General features: G+C 57.1%; 2 protein-coding genes across 2 annotated transcripts in view; one reads left to right on the top strand and one right to left on the bottom strand.

Annotated features, from left to right (window-relative positions):
• Window positions 1–20477, bottom strand: part of APCDD1L (APC down-regulated 1 like) — a 46715-nt gene extending 26238 nt beyond the window's left edge. Inside the window, exons 1-3 of the mRNA XM_036244120.1 lie at window positions 20377–20477; window positions 19596–19663; window positions 17229–17357 (exon numbers count right to left, since the gene is read on the bottom strand). Coding sequence (XP_036100013.1) covers window positions 17229–17357; window positions 19596–19663; window positions 20377–20477 — 298 coding nt within the window. The remainder of the gene's footprint in view (window positions 1–17228; window positions 17358–19595; window positions 19664–20376) is intronic.
• VAPB (VAMP associated protein B and C) overlaps window positions 1–22988 on the top strand; it is a 177147-nt gene that overhangs the window by 116115 nt on the left and 38044 nt on the right. The window lies entirely within an intron of this gene.

Raw genomic sequence — 22988 nt, 5'->3', positions numbered from 1 at the left:
GCTTAGTCAGCTTAAAAACTTAGAACAAGAAAAACAGAGTAAGCCCAAAGAAAGCAAACAGAGATGCTAAGGAGGGGAGCAGACATTAATAACATGGAGAGCAGAGCCATGGAAAAAATATAAATGAATGAAGTGATATATTCATGACTAGGAACTATCAAGAGATGTCTGTTCTCTAAAGAACTGACCCATAGACAATGGATTCCAGTCAAAATCCCAACAGGATCTTGACAAGATGGTTATTCAATGTATATGATCTGGCTGGTGTGGTTTAGTGGTTAGAGCGTCACCCCTCGGACTAAAAGGGTCGCAGGTTCGATTTTTGGTCAAGGGCACATACCTGGGCTGCGGGTTCAATCCCCGGCCCTGATCGGGCCTCATGTGGGAGGCAGCCAATTGATGTGTCTCTCTCACATCGATGTCCCTCTCTCTCTTCCCCACCCCCACTCCCTCCCTCTCTTCCACTCTCTCTAAAAATCAGTGGAAAAGCCCTGGCCGGTTTGGCTCAGCGGTTAGAGCGTCGGCCTGCGGTCCGGAGAGACCCGGGTTCGGTTCCCGCTAAGGGCGCGTACCTCGGTTGCAGTTTGTCCCCGGCCCTGGTCGGTTGTGCGGGTGGCAGCCACTCGATGTGTTCCTTTCACGTCGATGTTTCTCTCTCTCTCTCTCTGTTCCTCTCTCTCCCTCCCACTCTACCTGAACAAAAAATGGAAAAATGTCCTCGGGTGTGGATAAAAAAAAAAAAAAAAAAAAAATCAGTGGAAAAAATATCCTCAGGTGAGGCAAATAAATAAATAAATAAATAAATAAATAAATAAATAAATAAATAAATAAAATGTATATGGGAGAGCAAAAGTGTCAGAAATGGAAGAAAAGTAAGAAAGGGGGCATGCTGCGTCAGAGATCAAGCCGTGTTGGGAACTAGAGTCATTGTAGCAGTGTGTACTTCTTGCAGAGGTAAGTAAATTGACCAGCAGAGTAGGGCAGGAGCTCGGATCCTGACTCATGAAGTTCGTGCTCGGTGTCTGCCGGGGCTGCTGGCAGTGGGCAGAGAAGGCCGTTCAGTCACCAGGGCCACACAGTTGGTTATCTGCACGCAGAATGAGAAGGAACTGGACCCCTTCCTCACACCGTACCCCAAATCAGTTTCCAGCAGATGAAAGACTTCAGCGTAAATGGCAAAATGCCAAAGCTTTTAGACAAAATGTAGACTATGATCTCAAAATAGCAAAAAAATTTTTAAAAATTAAGCAAAATGCAAGGAGTGTTAACATTACATTAAAATGAGGAACTTCTAGTACCCAAAAGACACCATAAAGAGACTGAAACGGGAAGCGACAAAGCAGGGGATGGCGTCTCCGGCCCACACCACCAGCAAGGGATTGGCACAGTGTGTGAGGAAGTCCCGAGAGCTTCCAGAAAAGACCGCACAACAAAACGAGGCAAGGACGCAGGCCGGTGTCTCACTGAGCAGGGAGCACAGTGGTAAACAGCGCCGGGGAGAGATGCAAATCCGTTACTAGTCAGGACCACGCGGATTAAGACCCAACGAGGGAACATTCTCACGCTCGCGGTTTTAGCAAAAATTATGCATTCCAAAAATGTGAGTGTGGGGGAAGGGTCGTGGGAACTGCGTTGGTGGGAGTGTGAATGGGGATGGCTACTTTGTAAAACAATCCTTGTAAAGCAACTTGGTAAAAGTTTACAGGAGACCAGGGGCTGGCAAACATTTTCTGTGACTCACAGGTAGAAATACGTTTTGACATCAACACCTGATATGTACACGTGCACACGTGCCCATGCCACACACCACACGTGTGATGTAGTTTTCAGGAAGTAATATAGTCTCTCCCTATGAAACCTCCACTCTGTAGCATTTCTCCTCGTTCATTTAAGAAAACACACTGAGCCTCGCCCATGTGATTTTCTGACCCACGAATAATAGATCCTGGCTCACATTTTGGAACTCTTGCCCATGTGTTCCCGGGGACAGTGAAAGAATGTGGTAATGGCCTTGCTTGTAATGGCCCCAAACTGGAAGCAAATGGAATGTTCACAGACCGAAGATCAGAACAGTGACCCGTAGCTTGTTTACATGTTGGAATATTATACAGCAGTGAAAAATAGATGAGCTGCAGGCACACATCTTGGAAGCATAAGATGGAATGAGTCAGTGCCGGAGAGCGGTAGGCAATGACTTTCCCATCGCTCAAGGAAGCACAGCTGAAAAGTACACCCAGGGCACACATGCTGTGGAACACAGCCAGGACGGACACTCACACACTTTGGGAAGGGAAGCAGATCAGGCAGATCAGAGATGGGTTCACAGCTGTCCAGTTTATGTTCTAGTTCAGAGCATGCATGATCTTGTAGGTATCAAATATGATGTAAGAAGAATGGACATTGAATGAAGTCATCCGTTCAAATCCCAGCCTTCACCTGTGACCCCCTCCTGTGCTTTCCTCCACTGGCTGCCTACCTCACACACCCTGCCCTACCGTTAATTTCTTGCCACACCCATTGTTATAGACTGAACGTGGGGCCCCCCCAGATCCACATGTTGCAGCCTCGCTCCTCCATGTGATGGCATTTGGAGGTGGTGCCTTTGGGGGTGATTAGGCTCAGAGGAGGCCATAGGGTGGAGCCCCCATGATGGGATTAGTGCCTCGTTTTCCTCAACCTGAGCAAGAGGGTCAGGTGTGGGGTGGGGAAAGGGAACAGGCAGAGCCTTCTTCCCATGGTGTCTGATGCGGGAAATGCTCAGCCCTGTCTTCCTGTCATCACAGGGAACAAGGTGGGGACCCTGGCCAACAGTCCAACACTCTCCACACCCTCAGCCACTACCAGGGCCACAGGCTGAGCAGGAGGGCCACCAACCTGCGCTTGTCCGGGGCCCCCAGCTGAAGTCACTGCTTCTGTGACTGTGGGCACCCGGCCCCCGCTCCCCATACACCTCTGTTTTCTCATCCTCAGCCTGAGGCTGATGTGGCCCCATCCCCGGCTCGGGGGGGCTGATGCGGCCCCATCCCCGGCTCGGGGGGCTGATGCGGCCCCATCCCTGGCTCGGGGGGCTGATGCGGCCCCATCTCCGGCTCGGGGGGCTGTTGCGGCCCCATCCCCGGCTCGGGGGGCGCGGGCGGGCCTGCCATGCTGCGGGGCGGCACAGTGCCTGCTCAACCGCTGTTTCCATGGGCGGGCGAGGCGAGGGCATTTCTATTCAGTCCGCTTCCCCCGAGGTTAATGAGTTCAGGTTGGTTTTCTGAACCCTGAATGGCAATTTAAGTGTGTGCAATTTCTGCCTCTAATTAGCAATAACCGCGCCAAGCCCCACCCGATGGTCCCCGCGTGGCGTGGGAGCGGCGGGGCCCCTCACGTGCGGCGTCCCGGCCGCGTGGGGAAGCCCGGCCGGGGCTCCTCCTGAGCTCGGGAGCCTGGCAGAGCCTTGGTTCGGCCACGTGGGGAGTCCCTGCGGCCGCCCAGCTGGGCGCAGCGGAAAGGCAGGCCCTGTGCAGGGGTCGTCAGCTCTTGGGGGTACACAGGAGGCCTGCCCAGCAGGGCCAAGGATTCGGGGCGTCTTTTGGAGCATTGAACGGAGAACGTGGGAAAGGCGCCCGGCGGCCGGAGGGGCCAGTGGCGGTGAGCGCACAGGGTCACGATCCCTCCGGAATCACAGCAGCGGCCGCCTGTTCCCGGGCGGGGCGGGAGGGGAGCCGAGGGCTGCAGGTGGACAGCCACGGCTCAGCCCCGCTGTGTCCACCTCCACCCAGGAGGACACCGCCGCTCTGACTTCCCTGTCAGATCCCAGAACAAGGCCCCCAGGGGTTTGGGGGCTGACCTCCCAGGTGGAGGGCTGGCAGGGCTGGTCCCCCAGAGGCCTCTCTCCGCGGCTCCTACATGGCCGTCCCTGTCTCCAGGTTGGCTTCCTCCGGGCCAGTCTGTCCACGTGTCCCCTTGTTCTGAGGACACCAGCCTAATGGGTGACAACCCACCCAACGATCTCATTTTAACTCCATCCCCCCAGTAAGGACCCCATCTGCCACGAAGGTCCCGTTCCAAGGTGCTGGGCGTTAGGACTTCAACCTCTGCATTTGATTGGGCGGGGGCACAATTCATCCCTAACATTCGCCCAAGCTCACACTGCTGGTGGGAGGCAGGACCCTCCGGCCTGGACTAATGTATTCTCATCATTATGAGAGCGCAGGGCCGGCGAGCAGAAGCCCTCGGTGGCCCCGGCACCCGGGTCCCCTTCCCGGCAGCAACTCTGGTTCTTGCCGTGTCTCTCCAGACGGTTATTTCTACGAAGGCAAATGCATGAATATGTGTGGTGGCGGCGGGGAGGCTGTTTGTAAAATGAAATTTAAATCCCCGTTACGGTGAAAATCCTGCCTAATGAAAATTATGTTTCAAAATAGACTGAGGCATTCTTTGTGCTAAATATGGTGTTCTTTGTCTCGTTTGCAATGGAAAAGTCCCCTGTTTAAAAAAAAAAAAAATACATTATTAAGAGGCCTTACAATACAAACCACATTTTCCAATTCAACAGCATCCAAGGTCAGCCAAGCAAAGACAATGTAAACTAGCTTCAGAAGTGTCTTGCTCAATAATGAGACTGTTTGGAGGGCCAGCGCGGTAATCAGAGCTGGGTGCGAGCTGGTGGCGGAGCAGCTGAGGTGGGAACCCCGAGATGATCCCCTCCAGTAATTGGGGACCTATTAAAGGATGCTTCCGTGCAGCTTCAAGTATTGCATTTCCTGATTAACAAGGATATAATTTCTTGAAGGGGGAAAAAGAAAAGAAAAGGATTCTGTGTGTATCCTTGGTTTCCCTGAACTGGCCCTTGTGCAGAGAAAGGCCGCATGTCACCGGTCTAGGTGGAAGCTGATTGGGACACACTTGACGGGGAACAGGGGCTCGAAGGGCCAGCGGGGCTGAGGGAGGAGGTTAGGGGAGCCTGCCTGTGCCAGCCACCCGAGTTCTGTTTGGACCTGGAGACCAGCCGAACCCACAGCTCCAGTCCCTGACCCCCTGGGTCTCCACCGGTTTGTAGAAATGCCTCCTCCTCCTTCAGGCCCGAGCCCCTTGTCCTTGGAGGCTGCCCGGTGCCGTCACCTCCTGGTGCATGTCATCACCAGCCACCAGCCACTGTTCTTGCCGGGGGGCACCAAGACCCCCGTTCTTGAAGGGTCACCTCCGTCTCGTGTCCATCTGGGTGGCTGGTCCCCACCCTGGCTTCAGAGCCTCCAATTCCTCGTCTTCTACCTGCTCTACTAATTAGGACACAGCGTAGGGCGTGGCCCACCTCTGGAGCGCCCACCACTGCCTTCGGGGTCTGCGGCAGCTGCTGTTGACCGGTCTCTGCAGCCACCGAGTCCTGTGACAGGGCCGTGGCTTCCTTCAGTGGCCAGTGTCTCTGTGAGTCAAGGCGTAGCTCAGAACAGCTCTGCTCCAGGACATCCTAAGCCCAACCCAGCCAAACAGAGTTCTTGACTCTCCTTCCTCCAACCCAACCCTTCTAAGGGGCTACAGCAAGCCCAGGAGCTCGTTAGCATTCAGGAGTGGTCAGAGAAAGGGCACCCCTGGGTAGACACAGCCCCCACCAGGGCCCTTGGCTGGAGCACAGACCCCATTTCCTTCTCGCAGAGTGACCCACCTGCCCAAGCACACGGCGTTTCCTCCCAGCCCCAGCGGCCCCGAGTGTCCGGTGTCTCCCTCCTGTCTCATCCCCGACGTGGGCTGCACTGTGTCCATCAAGATGATTCCTTCACGTCTTAGCTCCCGGCGCCTGTGAGGCTGGTCTCAGAACAGGACGCGGTGGCCCGCCCGCCTCCCTGGTGGTCTCCGTCACTCTCCTGCCCTTCAGTTTCTTCAGTGGGCCACAGGGACACCTGTCTTAGGGCCTGTGCACCTGGCGAGCCCTCCAGGGTCCTTTTGTCCCAGAGTGTCACGTGGCTGCTTCTTTTCACCTCTGGGACGGAGCTCCCCGCTCACCTGGGAGGGGTCTTCCAGGGACCCCTCATCTTGCAGCCCCGCCTGCTGGTCGCTATGGCCCACTCTTTTCTCCAGTCATCTCGTTTATTTATGTTTTTTTATGTATTGCCCATCCCCCCCGCTAGAACACAACACCCACAGGAGCCCCGCCAGCCCCACTGAATTCACTGCTGCGGCCCCAGGGTGAGGGGCAGTGCCTGGCACACAGCGGGCGCCAGCTGGATGCCCGTTTAAGGACTGCAGGCTGGAAGGAAGGAGTATTTGTGCCGTTGGGGTGGAGTTACAGGAAGTCATCTAAGAGCGTCGTGAGTGCGTGCTCGCCCTCTAGTCCCCCCAAATGAGAACGTGGAGCAGGGAGAGAAAGAAGTTTGTCTTTGTACTTAAACAGGATAAAACAAAGAAAAGAATACCCTGGCTGGTGTGGCTCAGTGGTTCGAGCGTCAGCCCGAGGACCAAAGAGTCTCGGGTTCAATTCTAGTCAAGAGCACGTACCTCGGTTGTGGTTTGGTCCCCAGCCCTGGTCAAGGTTGTGCGGGAGGCAGCCAGTTGATGTGTCTTTCTCTCGTCGATGTTTCTCTCTCTCGCCCACTCTATCTGAAGCTAAATGGAAAAATATCCTCAGGTGAGGACTTAAAAGGAAAAGAAAAGAAAAGAACTTTCCTTGCAAATTATCTATGTATACAGGGCCTACGTTTCACCCTCCTAATAATGAACTCCAGTCCTGGCCGGTGTGGCTCAGTTGGCTGGAGCGTCATTCCATGTACCAAAAGGCTGCTGGTTCGATTCCCGCTCAGGGCACCTGGCCGGGTTGCAGGCCCGATCCCTGGTAGGGGGCGTGCGGGAGGCAGCCGACTGATGTTTCTCTCATCGTCAATGTTTCTCTCTTCCTCTCTGTTCCTCTCTCTATAAAAACCAATTTAAAAAAATCTTTAAACAACATAATGAACTCCAGCCGCTCTGGCCTCAGACACTCTGGAGGCTCCCTGGCGATGGGTATGCAAATCCCGGGGGTTCCATGGGTTCCCTGACGCCCTTACAGGATCCTGGGAATGCAGGGTCCTAACCTCTCCTCCCCGACCCCGTCGACAGCAATCATGAAGGGCCTATCTGTGCACCTGGAACCCGCAACTCTCCTTCTCAGGAGTGAGGCTGCCCCTCATCACCATCAGGGGCAACAATGCACGCGCACACACACGCAGGCACACACGTGCGTGTCCACAGTCCCCGGAAGCTTTGGGGTGGCAAGCGCAGCCCGTCACCCAATCACGGGGTTACCACCTTCTCTGAGATTTCAGTAGGTCCTTTATTCTTTTTTTTTTTATCCTCACCCAAGGACATTTTTCGATATTTTGTTCAGATAGAGTGGGAGGGAGAGAGAAACATCGACGTGAAGGGGACACATCGAGTGGCTGCCACCCACACGACCCAACCAGGACCGGGGACAAACTGCAACCGAGGTACGTGCCTTTAGCGGGAACCGAACCCGGGTCTCTCCAGACCGCAGGCCGACGCTCCAACCGCTGAGCCAAACCGGCCAGGGCTCAGTAGGTACTTTAAGTTCACCCTCTGCAAAAGGCAGATGAAAATGCCAAAGTATTGTAAGACCGTAGAGGAAAAACCAAGTCCAAACATCAGTTGTCACGAAAGCCCAGGTATGCTCACCCACGGACAAGTGGGTTCTCATGTCGGCACTGAGGAAATTGTGGCCCATCGGAAGCTGGTTAAAACTCACCGGCCAAACAGTAGACCTAAGTTTCCAACTATCTGGAAACCACACCCAACCACCCAAAACACATGTTAAAACGACTCTAGTTGTGTATTTCAAAGAACAAGTAATTTTGTTTTCCTGTGGTCACTGGTAATTCCAAGCTAAATACTTGCACTTCTTGCTCTCTGTTTCTACGCATATTTTGGGGTGGGGGCGCGAGGGGGGTTGGGTGTGAGCTATTGCCTTTCTCCCCCTTTCCTGTATAATTTAACATTGAGGTTTGAGGAGGGCAGCTCAAGTTTTTCATGCACATTGAGCTCTGAGGTTAGCTAACCTCGGTGAAACACATACAGTTTAGCTGACGGCTCAGAGGCATGGTCTCAGAACGGACGCTGGAGGCACATGGCTTAGGTGCTTTGGTTGCAAGCAACAGAAGCCATGCCGGACTCGTGTGAGCTAAAACAAGATTGCTTAGAAGGCATGGGTGCTCACTGAACTAAGTAAGGGGTGCTCTGGGGCTCCAGCTGGTGGGAAGCACTCTGCAGTTTCTCCAGGACGCCCCTGTGGGCATGATGCATTTTAGCTCCTGGCCATTGATGTAAGAGTCTAGGTCCTGGGGGAAGCATCCTGTTTGCTCAGCCGGAGACTCATGCCCCAGGTGGAGGGGAGGCGCCTTGATCGACAATCCTCCAGGATTAGAGATAATGAGGGAAATTTCACTGCTTGCAGAAGAGGGTACTTAGGCAGGTAAACCCAGCCTTCGTCCACCGCAGATCTGCTCAAGAAGGGGGTCGGGACCAGGGTCTCCTCGGGTCTCCTGCTAATGGAACAGACAAGTAGCACATGGATCTCCCTGGCACTGGTGAAGGACCCGCCTTCCCTGGTTCCTCTCCGTGGTGGGCAGACTAGCCTTTCAGGAGACCACGCAGAGACCGGTAGCACCTCAGGGCCCCGAAGCATGAGTTCTGGGTCTCTGGGTCCAGCATCTCACATGTTCTGGATGGCTCGTGAGCAAGCAAGGGCCCGCCGGGGTGTGGTCTGGTCCGGCCTCTGACCCTCTAGACTCCTCCTCGCCCCGGGGCTCCGTTTCCTCGGGGGCCGGAGGGCGATGAAGCAGTACCCAACCACAGCAGGTGTGATGAAGCAATGCCAGGCCCCACAGTGCTTCACACGAGCGGCTTCCCAGGGGACACTGACTGCTGCTGCTATCAGTCCGTCCATAACTACAGTCTGGCCTCCGTCACACTGTCAGGACTTCAGTTCCCGGTTCTGAAGCCCCATCACCTGACTGGAGACAGGGCGCCTTTGGCACCCCCCAGGGTCCTGGCTAAAGGTCTGGATGGTTGGGACCCTGCTGTTCCCCAGATGAACACCAGGAGCAGAGTTGGCCGAAGACCATCTCTCGGGCCAGGACTCCTGGTGCCGTTTCATGTGACCCCACTTCTGACACCAGAACCCAACCCCACACCCAGGTCAAGTTTCACAAGCCTCGGCCTCCATCACATCTCTAACCTGCCTTTTCTGCTGAGGTTCTAGGAAACCTCGCGGACTGCAAGTCTGGGAGATTATAATTTGGGGGACCACAGACACCCAGCCCCTTTTCTTGGAACCCACATCCCCACTTAGAACTTATCCTGTAGGAAATACAGAAAAACCATAGAAAGACAAAGAGAGAAATCACCCATAATCCCACCTCCCAGAGATAACCACTCATTTCTTGTTATAGTTTTAAAAAAAATAAGGGTCCCCCCGCCATGAAAACATAATTGAAATCAAATGTACATACACCGTGTTTCTGTGTTAACATTATGCCAAAATGATCTTCCTAGTTCACTCATTATTATTTCGATACATAATTTTTTGTGGGTGCATAATTTCCTTAAAATGTGTTGCTGTCATTGCCTAATGTTGAGTATTTCGGTTCTGGTCTCCTGGTCTCCCTTCCTCCTGAGGCAGAGGATGGCTGGTTCCCGTCCTGTGACCTTTCAACTATAAGCCGAGCACATACGTTCCTGACCCTCCACTTCCCAGAACACCCGCGCCGTCCCGCCCACCAGAGTGGCCCCTTCAGATCTCACGCTCGGCGTTATGAATTGTGTCCCCTCAAAAGATATGTTCACGTCCTAAGCTGGAATATGACCTTATTTAGAGAGAGGGTTGTTGCAATGTAAGCAATTGGGACGGAGCCACCCTGGGGTGGGGGGTCCTCACCCCAGACGACCGGTGTCCTGAGGAGGAGACACACCCAGGAAGAACGCGGCCCCGTGACGCTGGAGCCAGAGACTGGAGGCCGTATAATATTGAATGGCAGTTGTCACTGAAAGAGGGAATAAAGACAAGGACTTCCGGCAGAAGCGATGAGAGGCAGGGAAGGGTTCTCCCCTACGGGTTCCGGAGGGAGTGTGGCCCCGACACGGGACTTGGTGCTTCTAACATGGGGAGGCGGTGCACTTCCAGTCCTAGGACACGAACACAGACATCCCAACACGTGGCACCACCCCCTCGCTAGCTGGGCCCTTTGGGTACATCACCAGGCAAACGCAACCCCCTTGTGCCTTGGAAGCAGAAACGAGGGCTTCCGACTCCCTTTCTTAGATGGCGCCCCCATCCCCCCCGATCCTGTCCAGCCCCCATTTCTGACCCTTCCTCCTGCTGCACTTCTGATGTCCCAGAACGCTGCGCGGCCATCCCTAAGAAGCAGTGTAGCTTGCTCCCAAGATCAGAACACACAGGGCAGGGTCCCACCACCTTGATGATGCTGTGAGGGACATCGACCAAGCACCCGCTCTGTGCCTGGCACTGTGCTAAGCCTTTTACAGGACAGTCTCGCCCGCTGCTCACGGCAGCCCCCGGGGTGGACGTTATTCCGCAAAGGAGGAAACTGAGGCACAGGGGACTAAGTAACTAGGAAGTCAGCGGGGCAGCTGGAATGAGAAGGTGGGAGGTGAAATCCCAGAGCCCAGCCCACGCAGCTGTCTCTGCAGCTGGACAATTAAGAGCCTCCCTCCGCAGCTCCTCCCGGGTTCACATGTAATTGGGGTCTAAGGCTGTCCGTGTTGGCATGCCTGTGGTCTCCGCGCTGTGATCTCCCGCTGAAGTCACGTTGCATACGCGGTCGGCCACATGCCTCCTGCTGCCCAGACTCTGCCCTGAGCCCTGGTTCTTTCCGGCAGACGGGCCGACAGGCCCTTGCCCGCACTCGGAGCCGAACTTACACCGGACGGGGCAGTTGGGACGAGAAGCTCGGTGTCCGCAGATCTCAGTGCCCGTCACACAGGGGGTCCAGAAATCCAATGTCATATGCAGAGTGTGCTGCGCACAGGGCTTGGGCTGGGTCTGTCTCCGAGGAAAGTCCGTCTCTGTCTCACACCCCACAGGCGGTTGCACCGTGAGACTAGCGGCCACCTAACCCTCTGGGGGAAAACGCACACTTAGCTGGTCGCCACGGCGCAGTCCACTGGAGTGAGTGTGGAAGAGACGGGGACAGGAGAGCCTCTCGGGAAGCAAGAGAGAACAAACAGCAGGCTAGGAACCCGAGCGGCACCGCAGACGGGAGACAGCTGCCGTTCTCTATATAAAGAGCAGTGAGGAATCAACAAGAAGACATCCTTTAAAACATCCGCTATACGAGTGGGCAAAGGGTATGGCCAATGGGAAAACCAAAACAAGGGGCCTCGAAAAGTACAGACAGATGTTCCTCTTTGCTCATAATGAAAGGAAGGCAAGTCTAAATAACCGACCATCGCCCCGGCTGGTTTGGCTCAGCGGTTGGAGCGTCAGCCTGCATACCAGAGAGACCCGGGTTCGGTTCCCGCTAAGGGCATGTACCTCGGTTGCAGTTTGTCCCCGGCCCCGGTTGGGGTCGTGTGGGTGGCAGCCACTCGATGTGTCTCTCTCACATTGATGTTTCTCTCTCTCTGTCCCTCCCTCTCTCCCTCCTGCTCTGTATGAAGATAAATGCAAAAATAAATAAATAACCGAGCATCGCCAATTGTACTGATGAGGGGTGGCAAGGAGACAGGGGAGCGGGGCTCTCATGGGCCCCCGTGGGGTGTTGGCTGTGCACCCCATGGGGAAGGAAGGCTACAAAAGACTTGAACACAACTTTTGCCACAGCAATTCCTCTGTTACGAATTTACGCCCGTATTTGCAGGTGAAGGGGAGCTTAGGGGCAGGGAACAGTGTTCTAAGCAGAAGGAACAGCCTGTGTGGAGGCTGTGGTGGAAAGGGGGGAGGCTTGGACAGGCTGACACTCTTCGTGTGACCGTATCATGGCGGTGGTGGCGGGGGTCACCGTCTCTGAAGAGTCTGTGGGGACGCGGGTTGAATGGGGACACAGGCACCGGGAGGGCTGGAGGGTAGGAAGAGCTGAAAGGGAGAGGGCGGGGGAACATGGCTGAGCTGGACGGAGGGTCCGGCTGGGCCTGAGCCCCACAGGTCCCGAGCGACTCCACAGGATGGACTTTCTTACGTTCTACATCATGACAGCAGCATCTTAAATCTCCAAAATGGCCCCTGAAAGTGGTTGACACCCTCGATTAGAAGTGACGAGGACGAGGGGCCACCTCTAGGGAGGTGGCTGGGGAGGGGCCGGGGTCCGCCCTCTCCCCATCCCAGGGACGCTGGAAGGTGGGGCTCCTAGCAGCACCTGGCCACCTGCCGAGCAGGTGCCGTGCGGAGCCTGTGGGACACTGGGGATGCCACTGAGCACAGCCTGTCACCATCACAGCATTGTTACCAGGCGCTGTGTTTGGGGGGCACACTCTGGGGGACGAGAATGACCGTTGAAAGCATGTGTCTTGTCACTAGGAGGTTGTGGGGCTCCTAAGAATCGAACACTTGCAGGGCTGGAAGCAAATCCAGGCGACTGTAGCCAGTGCTACCCACCATAGCATCCAGTTCGTTCTTGGATACCTCCGGTGATGGGGAGTTCATTACTTCTAAAGGCATCCCATTCCTGCCCTGCGGAGCCTCCACTGCCCTCGACAGGAAGTCCAACTCCTTGCTGTGACCCCATGGCCCTCCGAGACGGAGCCCTGCCAACCTCTGACCTCGTCCACCCCTCGCCCCCCTCTCGCCAGCCCCACTGGCCAGGAACACATCGGCCCTTGGCACGTGCAAGCCCCCCTCCCCGGGTGCCTCCTCCGCTCTTCCCCTATGTTCAGGTCTCGGGGTACCTAGCACCTTCCAGGGAGACCTTCCTTACCGCCCAGCCCAGAGCAATCACTGGTAATGAACTGCTCGTTTAAGCTTTAATTGTCCAGTTAGACTCAGACTTCCCTGAGGCCCCGGGGAGGGGGTGGGGGACTCACTTGTTCCTTACACCAGTGAGTGACACGCTCAGCACCACCCCACTCTCGTTCCGGGGCACCTCTGCCAGCCTGCCCGGCCCCCGCCATGGGTGCCACCCTCACCCCATCTCTCTGGTGAGGAAGGTGCTGGCCGGGGAGGGTGGCCTGGCTCACTCGGGGCCAACGACTATTGTCGCTGCCCTCGGTATCATGACAGTAGTCACGATGCTCTCGGGGACACACAGAACACCCGAGGGAAGGAGACGCACATCAGCGACCTGCCCCACGCGACCTGCTCTGGCGGCATCCGAGAGCGGGCTGCCTCCTCCGGTCTGCAGAGTCCAGAGCAGGTGACAGCGCAGGGGCCATGAGGTTCTTGGTGTCCAGTCTGACCACATGGCGTTTCATTGAACCCTCAGCACCCCTTGAGGCCGGAGATGTCACCATTCCCAACTCACTAATGGGGACAACAGGCCTTTCCAGGTGACCGACAGCAGAACGGGAAGGTGACAAAGCCCGAGTGGGACCCGGTCTGCCCAATTCCTGCCACGCGCCCTCCGGCACACACAGCGCGTTAGGTTCAGCCACGCCCAGCCCACCTCTGGGCGCACAGTGGCGGTCCTGCCTCCCCGGCTGTCTCAGCGCCCCCTGGACGGCTGGGAGGTCTGACCTTCTCAGGGACACACTTCCTTCCCCTCCTGCTGTGTACCTCACTTCCTGGGTCCCAGACAGTATGAGGGTCCTTTGGAAACTCTGAATACTCAAGGGGAACAGGAAGCTGGCTTTGCCCAGAGGCACCTGAAGACCATTCTGGTCTAAGGAAGGACCCACCAGCTCCCGCCAACACTCACGACCACCCCGTGCGGACTTGGGAACACAGCTGCTTCCCAGAGGCCCCCCGAAGGCTCGGTTCCCCTGAAATCCGCTCCCCGGCGGGGCCCCTCTCCTTCGCGCTAGGCTGTCCCTCTCCTTCCCAGACTGGCCCTCGTGGTGACGTGCTCTCTGGGAGGTTGTACCGGGGCCCACGCTGGCCTAAAGCTTTCGTGAGCGGAGTCGACGCCCGGTCCATCACAGATTTCTTCATGAGTCACTTCTAACCGGCTCCCCGTCCAGATGGTTTTGAAATCAAGGAAGCTGCTCTGTTTGCCTGGAGCTGGTGATTCTGAATTTGGAGGTTCCAGCCTCGGCCAGCCCGATAAGCGAAACCCGCCCGCCCGGACCCGCCGCACAAGGCAGCCGGAGAAAGTTTCTGCCGAGAACGTCCTGTGTTTTCAGTAATTAATGCAATTCCCGATCTCCGCGCGCTTGTGACTTTCGGACGCGTGTACTCAAGTTCATTTGCTTCCCAGGTTCTGTTCTCGGAGTCAGGCGGAGCCCCACGCTGACAGCTGATTTATTGCGGGCCAGCCTGTGATTCCGCCTGGCGCATCTGTCTCTACACGATAGCTTGCCATGGCGAAATACATGGTTAGAGATGAAAGCAAAACTGAAATTAGACGGAAAGAAACGGAGCCGTGGTTTCTCGTCTTCCCCCTCAGGCATAAATTGTCGAGTAAGGAAATTTTTAAAAGCCAGAAATTGCTGTGGAGTGCACCAAAGTGGGGGGCCAGGGCGCTGGCACCGGCCGCAGCTGGCATCTCGGGGTTCTGAGGAAGGGTTGCTGCCACGGCATCTAACCACACTTACCCACGGCGTGGCTCCAGACACCCAGCCAGAGGACGTTCTCAGAGACAAGGAGGAGCAAGAACAAACGGGAAAAATCGACGTCCAAGTTGGAAACGAGCTGGCCCCGTTGTTTTTCTTGGGGCCCCCCTGGACCTCTGATTTCCTGATGGCTCAGAGCAAGAATAACAAAATCCATCCAACCCGGTGATTTTGACAGATTCTTCGGAAAAGCTACCAGTTGCGTTTGATGCAGCCACACCCGTGGTTCTCCCTCCAGGGGACATCTGGCTGTGTCTAGAGACCTTTATGGTTGTCACGGCTCGGAGGCGTCGACTTGGCACGAAGCAGGTGGAGACCAGGGATGCTGCTAAGCGTCGTGCGATGCGCGGAACAGCCCACGGCAGAGAACCACCTGCACCACAAAAGTCAACAGTGCCGAAGCCGAGAACCCTTGGTGTGTGTGTACTCAGCGTGAACTCACTGGTGGGGCCGGTGGGGCCTCCTCCAGTCTCTGGAACCTGGAGACAGGAAGCTCCGGCAGGCCTCGGCCAGGTACCTACGTTACGTAAGCATCTGAGGATTAACCGGGTTCTGTTTCTTTTCACTAGAGCAGAAGGGCCTGCTTGCCTAGTGATGCAGCCCGTGGTGAAAGGACTTTTGTAGAAAAGTGTTCAGTGGGCAAAGGTGCCCAGCTCAGGGCAGGCAACTGCCAAGGCAGCTCGGCGGGGTCGGCGCCCCTCCTAGCGCCTGTGTCTGAAGGCAGGACAGCGGGTCCCCTCCGCCGCTGGCCCGGGCCCCTCGGGCGCTCCTGGCTTCTCTCCTGGGGAATCTGTCCGACTTGCCCTGGCGGAAGCCGCCAAGGAGCGAGGTAGCAGGAGTCCCTGAGAACAAGCCGCGACGCTGAACGTCTGGGGATCTGGTTGGCATGACGAGAAGTTCGGGGCCTGCCAAGGACAGCAGCTCCGCGCCGTGACCGAGGCGGCAGGTTTCAGGGGTGGTCTGTCCGCCGCTCTGGCTGTCCCATTCCCGTGGGAGGGAACACACAGGGGGTGGGGGAGAGCTTACAGATAACAGTTCCTCCCTCCCCTCGTTCACCTCTTTGCCCAGCCCCCCACCCCCTCTGCTCCGAGTCTCCGTGCCTTCCCGAGCCAGCGGCCAGGGCTGCGCTGGCCCAGCTTGGCGGCGCGGGACGCTCTGCGGTGGGCGGCCAAGTGACCCGCACTGCCGGCCCTGTGACAAAGGCACCCTTTGGGTGCATCTGTGCCCCATCGAACTGCCAACCCACCCCCCTTGACCTTCCTTCAGACCCCTTTCATCCCCTCCAAATACCATGCTTAGGAACTGGGGCAAGAGGACTGATTGGGGGGCTCCTGAAGGCAGACCCGACTTTGCCATTTGACCAGAATGGAGTAGACAGCACCCGGCGGGACCTGGGCATCTCCCTGCGGACCTGACAGCCCCGTGGCACCTGGCCGCATCGGCTGAACGCTTCCTCGGTGCCAGGCGGTATGCCCATGCCTCCCTGCACTCCTGTAAGCCCAGGCAGAGGCGAGGGGTGGCGAGCCCACACGGCAGAGGACACGGACTAGGAGCTGGGGTACACGCCTGACCAAGGCCGCACTGGTTGGCAGAGCTGGTCTGGGTTTCTGGGCCAGGTGTTCTGACTCCAGGGCCAGAATTCGTAACCCTTCCCAATGTGAGGGTGTTTGGGGTGAGCCTGGGGCTAGGCACACTTCCATGCTGGCTGTTACTGTCATCTTGGGCAACGGGGGCACAGCATGGTCTTTGGCATTTGTAGAGTCTGTCCATTTCCCGTCCCCTAAAGAGCAGCCAGGAGAGCAGTTGGTCCTGGAGAAGGCACTGTCTCCACTACCAGGGGGTTTTGGGGTCCTTTGGCCAGCCCCTCTCCCCCTTGTCCCTTCAGGCTTGTGGGACCAGCCTCGGCCCAGCTCACTGCACTCCCCTAACTTCTCCCCCAGCTCTGCTTCAGCACACAAGCCCTGAGCGCCCACAGGCCCAGGATTCTGTGGGCAAGACCGGACCTGCAGCTCTGGTATGAACACCTGGTGTGTGTTTGCACCTTGCCATGGGAGTTTCAGTGGGCCTGAGATCCTCCTGATCATCTTGGGGGTCCCAGCCCCTCGGGAGCCCCGCCCCAGGGGCTACACCCAGGGCCTGGCGGTCAAGCCCCAAGGGGCGAGCAAGGCGTAAGGGTGTGCACTTGGCGCAATGACGCAGCTGCCCCGCGCAGGGCACAGAAAGAGCCCGGAGGTGTGACAGGTGCCGGCCAAGTGAGGCTGGGGAAGGGCGCCCTGACGCAGCGTCGCTGACCCCGCAGCGTCGCTGACCCCGCAGCGTCGCTGACCCCGCAGCCTCGCTGACCCCGCAGCGTCGCTGACCCCGCAGCGTCGCTGACCCCGCAGCGTCGCTGACCCCGCAGCGTCGCTGACCCCGCAGCGTCGCTGACCCCGGTGCACAGACAGCGCAGCAGTCCCCAAGGACCCTCTGGGAGGTCAGCCGGCAAGCTTCCTGGCTTCCGACCTCGGGCAGCAAGCCGGTAGGGCGAAGGTGACACCTACCTCCCAAAAGCACCAGGACGCAAGCGTAGGGGAGCATGGCTGCGGGCATCCCGTCGGCGCCGCCAAGTGCGAAGGGAGGCGTGGGCGCGGGGCTCCCGGGCGGCAGCGACGCTGGCGCCGGCTGGGGTCCTGCGAAGAAGTTGAAAGGGCCCTGCGCCCCTGGCGCTCAGGCGCTCACCCTCCCGGCTGTCGAGAGTTGTAAGAGGAGCTGCGCACTCATAGGTCCAACCGCCAGAAGAGGTGGGGACGCCCCCGGCGTTGCGCGCACCCGCGGCGTGCCCAGCCCTCTGGCGCCCCAGGCGACCCCGCGGGTCCCCTGCCCCTCGCCTCCCCCAGCGTCTTCGCAGTGAGCCGGGAGGCCTCCCTCAGTTCTCGCCCTGGTCACGCCGGAGCGAGCGGTGCGCTTCTGTCGCCAAAGCGCACCCCTAGCCAGGCTGGTCCTGGAAGGACAAGGGCGGGGTCGGTGGGGCGGAAGCTCTTCTGGGTCCCCCTGGGTCTCCAGACCCCAGAAGTTTCTACTCAGATACTCTTGGAAAAGTCCCGTCCACTTGGAGCCTGGCGACCGACTCAGTAAAACTGGCCAACCTGGGGCGCCCAGCAGCCCAGCCAGCAGCCGCTCTGTAATTAGCTCCTCTGGGCTCCAAAGAGCATCCAGGCAGAGTATAGAGCTGACCAGGGCGGGTACCCCCCCTCCCGCGCCCCAACTCCTCCTCCGGCCACTCCCTCCCCAGTTCCCATCTGAGTGAGTCAGTTTAGGGTGATAGCTCAGAGGCGGCTGCGTGGAGGGGGAGGTCAGACAGGATGCCCCAAACCAGTCACCTCCAGCCCCCACCCCAGGCCCTGGGTAGGCAAGCTTGGAGAAAGGTTTGAAGAAGGACCTCCAGAGCTACTGAATTTACGAATGAAGATGAGGAAGAATCATTTGGATTGGGAAAAAAATTAACTGAATTGTTTCTACCTGCAGGGACCATCTAGCTGACTGAAGGGGAGCTGTGGGGGGTGAGGGTGGGGGCTGGGGATGGTAGATCCTGGTGTCTGGTTTCATTGTGTTGCCATTAACGGAGGGGGGGGGGCAGAGAGAGAGAGAGAGGTGGATAGAAAGAGAAAAAAGGAAAGAGAAAGTAAAAAAGCGGAGAGACACGGAAAGTAAGGAAGACAGACAGAAAGAGGAGAGAGAACAGAAAAGAGGAAGTAAGAGAGGGAAGAAGAGAAGAGAGAGAGATGGAGATTGTCCCCTTGCTGAGGGCTTGGAGGTTGGGGACAGGTCTGTGCCCAGGGCACACATCCAAGCTGTCAGCCTGTCTCTGAAGGGTTTATAGATCCATCTGCCCATGTGTAGGGGCTGCTTGCCTCTGGGGGTCGGGAGACAGCACCCCACCTTTTGATTCCTTATGAGAAGCTTGGCTGAGGCTCCCAGGGACCCCAGAAACTCCAACCCAGGGCCACCAAGTGACCTTCCCCAGATGGATGTGAGAGGAAAGATCAGTCCCTTCCTGAAGGTGACTTTCCCTGGTCTGTGGACTGCTGGGGACAGCACGAGGCCGGAGGTGGACACGGAACCGGACCAGCTCCCCTGCCGGAGAGAAAGTGGAGAATGTGCCCTACTCGCTTCTCAGGACAGCGGTGGCTTTCCCGGTGGGGGAGCGTGGCACGGGGTAAATACTTATTTTATTTATTCTCTTAGTCCTCACCTGAGGATGTTTTCCCATTGATTTTCAGAGAGAGAGAGGGAGGGAGGGAGAGAAACATCGATGGGAGAGAGACACACCGGTTGGTTGCCTCCCACATGACCCCTTCGTGCCCCTGACCAGAATCAAACCCTCAGCTCTTTGGTCCGATGCTCTACCTGATGTGCCAAGCCGGCCGGGGCACAAGGTAAATAGTTAGAATCGCATAATTGTGATTGTCCGTGGCAATCGTGTGTTTAAATTCGCACATTTTACAGTTCGGGACGGTTCCAACGACTGCGCGCTGGTCTGTGCGCAGCTGAGGCGCTCTCGGCCCCTGAATGCGGCGCGTGGGGTCCCAGGCCGCCGGCTGCGGGTCTGCGTGTTACCGGGTGCGGGGAGGCCACAGGGACATCTGAGGTGCGCCACAGTTCGGTCCTTTCAGAACTCAGTCCTGCTGGGGAGTGGGAGCGTCGCTACAAAGTATCACGGCCTGTTGTACCCACTTAGAAACCAGAGAAGTTGCTGGGAACTGTGAGACCCTGGTGGGGCCAGAGGTCGGACCCGCTCCTTTACAACCGAGCAGCCTGAGAAGTAGGACTTGCTGGCCCCATGTGACACAGCTGGAAGGTGGCACAGCTCCCCAGGCCCCGCGTGGGACCAAGATGCTCTGCGTCTCCTTGGGGGGGCCCCATCTCACCGTGCTGCCACTCGGTGCTGAATCTGAAGCTGTTGCGGAAAAAGGCAGTTCTGTAGTAACAGCCTCTCCTGGAAGAGGCGTGGGGATGACGGAGAAGCAGAGCCATCCTTTTCGTGGCTAAGCATGAGGCAGAGTCACGGAAGGGGCCACCCGCCCACCGCCACCCTCATGGAGGTGACCCTGGGGAGAGTGGGCAGAGCTGGCTGAGGCGTTGGAGGCCCCCGGTGCAGCCCTTCCTCCTGCAGCGGAGGGAACCCACGTGCGGGCAGGTAAGCAGCAGGTGTTCCGAGGCAACGCCGCCCACTCCGGAGACCATGACAAAGCACAGGGAAGGAACGAAGCTTGAACAAGCCTCTCATCTTGTCATAAGGAAGAAGGGACCTGAGCTCAAATGTGCTTATTGGTTTCACACAGAACTTATTTTTATTTATTTGTTTTGCTCATCTTCACCTGAGGATATTTTTTTTTCATTGATTTTTAGAGAGAGAAGAAAGGAGGGAGAGAGACAGAAAGAGAGAGAGAAACATTGATGTGAGAAAGACACATCGATTGGTGGCCTCCTGCATGTCCCCCACTGGGGCCAGGGATGGAGCCTGCAACCCAGGTACGTGCCCGTGACTGGAATTGAACCCTAGACCCTGCGGTGCAAGGGCCAACACTAACTGCTGAGCCACACCAGGCAGGGCAATGTACATTTATTTTTAACAAACAAACAAACAAAAAATCAAACCAAAACCAGCTCTGCAGCTCCTGACCCCTTTCTTACATTCAGAACGGTCACCCGAGAACGTTGGAAACGGTGGTGATCGTGAGGTGGTTTGGAGGAGAAGCCAGTCCTTTCTGGAGCCCGGTCTGCCATCCGTGACTCAGGTCCATGGGCATCACGGAATCCTGACCCCCAGAGCGGGCGCCCCAGGTGGTCAGAGCTGCAGGGGAGGGGCACACCGGGTGGGCTTTTCTGGGCCGAGCACTGCCTGCGGGGGGAGGTGGCGGGGGCCAGATGTGGGTGATGGGGAGGGGAGGCCAGCCTCCACCTCTGTGTTTACCTCGCACCCCACACTCCCCCACAGTGGGGGGGCAGTATAGGAAATCCTTGCAGAGTAGAGCCTCTTTCTCCCCTCCCCTCCCCTCCCCACTTCCACCTCCTCATTCCTGTCCCTGGTAGGAGCACCAGGGAAGATAAGATCGGCCACGGAATATTGCTATAAAACGGTCTGCTTCCTCTGCTAGTTATCAGGGCTGTCTGATCAAAGAAACGGTGCCCAGGCCTGGTTATCCAATAACCAAATAAACAGCCAGCTGGCTTCGCGGGTGGGAGGGTGGGCTGCTCCGGGTGAAAGATGGACGGGCCGGAGCGGGATGGACCCCCCCACCCCCCCTCACCCCGTGACTAGTCCCACCTGCGAAGCGTCAGGCTGGCCGGGTGGAGTCGACCAGACCCTCTCTCCCGTCCCCGAGACGGGGAAACTGAGGCAGGGAAACTTCCTGCCTTCCAGGAGTAACTGGCGCCCAGGTGTGCCCGCGGTAACAGCCACGGCGCCAGCCTCGCACGGGCCCTGTGTGCCCGGCTCACACATAGTGGCGAACAAAGGAAGGAGCGAGCAGACAGACCACCAGAGCGCACGCACCGGCAAACAGACGCCGCGACTGAATGAACGCGGCCACGCGGGCCGAGCACCGACCCCCTCGGCAGCCTCGACCTTGGATCCTACCGCCACCACTCAGCCACTCGCCGGGGCGGGACGGGCTGCCGCCAGGGCTCACTCACGGGTGCAGGGCGCGTGCCCGACCCCGAGCACCCCTTCCGTTTAGAGCTCTTGGTGCGCCACTTGCCTCACCCTAGTCCTGGCCCTGCAACTACTCCAGTCTGTTTCCTTCTCTGTAAAATGGGGGGATGCCTGGCTACGCGTAGGGTTGAGAAGACAGTGCCCGCGTTGGGTGCAGGAGCAGCCTTCTCAGGCCCTGAGACACACAGCTGGTGTGAGATGGAGCCCGGGTGAGAACCGGTCCGAGGCTCGAAAGTCTGGCTCCTGTGCCTGACTCTAAATGGCCTGGGTCCCGGGTGGCTTCTTCTGCACCTGCCCCTGGGGGAGGCAGGTTGTGAAATGCCCTAGGCTGCCCTGAAACTGCCCCCCACAATCCTCACACCTTCTCAGTCTTCTTGCTCCATCAGGATGTTGTGTGTGTGTGGAGGGGGCAGGTCATTCGAGGGCTTAACCCATCACTGGCATATAGGTGTTCCATGAATGTGCTTTGGGTGGAAGGATGGATGAGGGATCCTACCGCTACCACTCAGCCACTTGCCGGGGCGGGACTGGGGGCCGCACCCAGGGCTCACCTGGGTGGGTAGGTGGATGAATGGTAGGAGGATGGATAGGTGGGTGGGTGGGTGGGTGGGTGGATGGATGGATGGATGGATGGATGGATAGAGGGATGGATAGGTGGATAGAGGGATGGATAGGTGGATAGAGGAATGGATGGACAGATGAATGAGTGGGTGGATGGTTGGATGGGTAGATGGGTGGATGGAGAGGGATGGATGGATGGATGAATGGATAGGTGGATAGAGGGATGGATAGGTGGATAGAGGGATGGATAGGTGGATAGAGGGATGGATGGACAGATGAATGAGTGAGTGGATGGTTAGATGGGTGGATGGAGAGGGATGGATGGATGGATGGATGGATGGGTAGATGGATGGATGAATAGATGTATGTATTTATGTATGTATGGATGGATGTATGGATGGATAGATGGGGGATAGAGGGATGGATGGATGAATGGGTGGGGGGATGGATGAATAGGTGCATGCATGGATGGATGAATGAATAAGTGGATATATAGATGTATGTATGTATGTATGTATGGACAGATGGATGGATAGATGGATGGATGGATGGATGGATGGAGGATAGAGGGGTGGATGGATGAATGGATGGATGGATGGATGGATAGGTGGAATGACTAACATTTCAGTTGTCACGATTGTCATTCTGGGTGGTGTCTAAGCTGAATGGTTTGTTGGATTTATCCTCACATTTATTAATTTATTAGTAAGAATTCATTAATGTATTAACTCACCCTTGGATTACGAGTCCCAAGCTGTGGAAATACATCACTGTTCCTGTACGCAAGGACACCCCACAAAAGTGGGGCCATGTGTTCCCATGTGAATAGCCACAGAGCCCAACATGGGCAGGGGCGTCGACTCGTGGCTGAGTGACGGACAAACACCTATTATTACGTCACCAGGCTCGCTTGTCTGGGAGGTTTTCTTTTGAAATCTCTGGGACCCCAGCCCCGCCTCTCTAACTGATGTCAGGGCTGCTTGTGGTGGGTTGTGGGGTGACTGGATGAGCAGCCGCGTCTGGGCACCCATAGCTCCGTCTGTCC

The sequence above is a fragment of the Molossus molossus genome, unplaced genomic scaffold (genome assembly GCF_014108415.1).
Source record: "Molossus molossus isolate mMolMol1 unplaced genomic scaffold, mMolMol1.p scaffold_m16_p_6, whole genome shotgun sequence".
Lineage (NCBI taxonomy): Eukaryota > Metazoa > Chordata > Mammalia > Chiroptera > Molossidae > Molossus > Molossus molossus.
The sequence above is the reverse complement of the archived record's forward strand: the minus strand, read 5'-3'. Positions and strand labels throughout refer to the sequence as shown.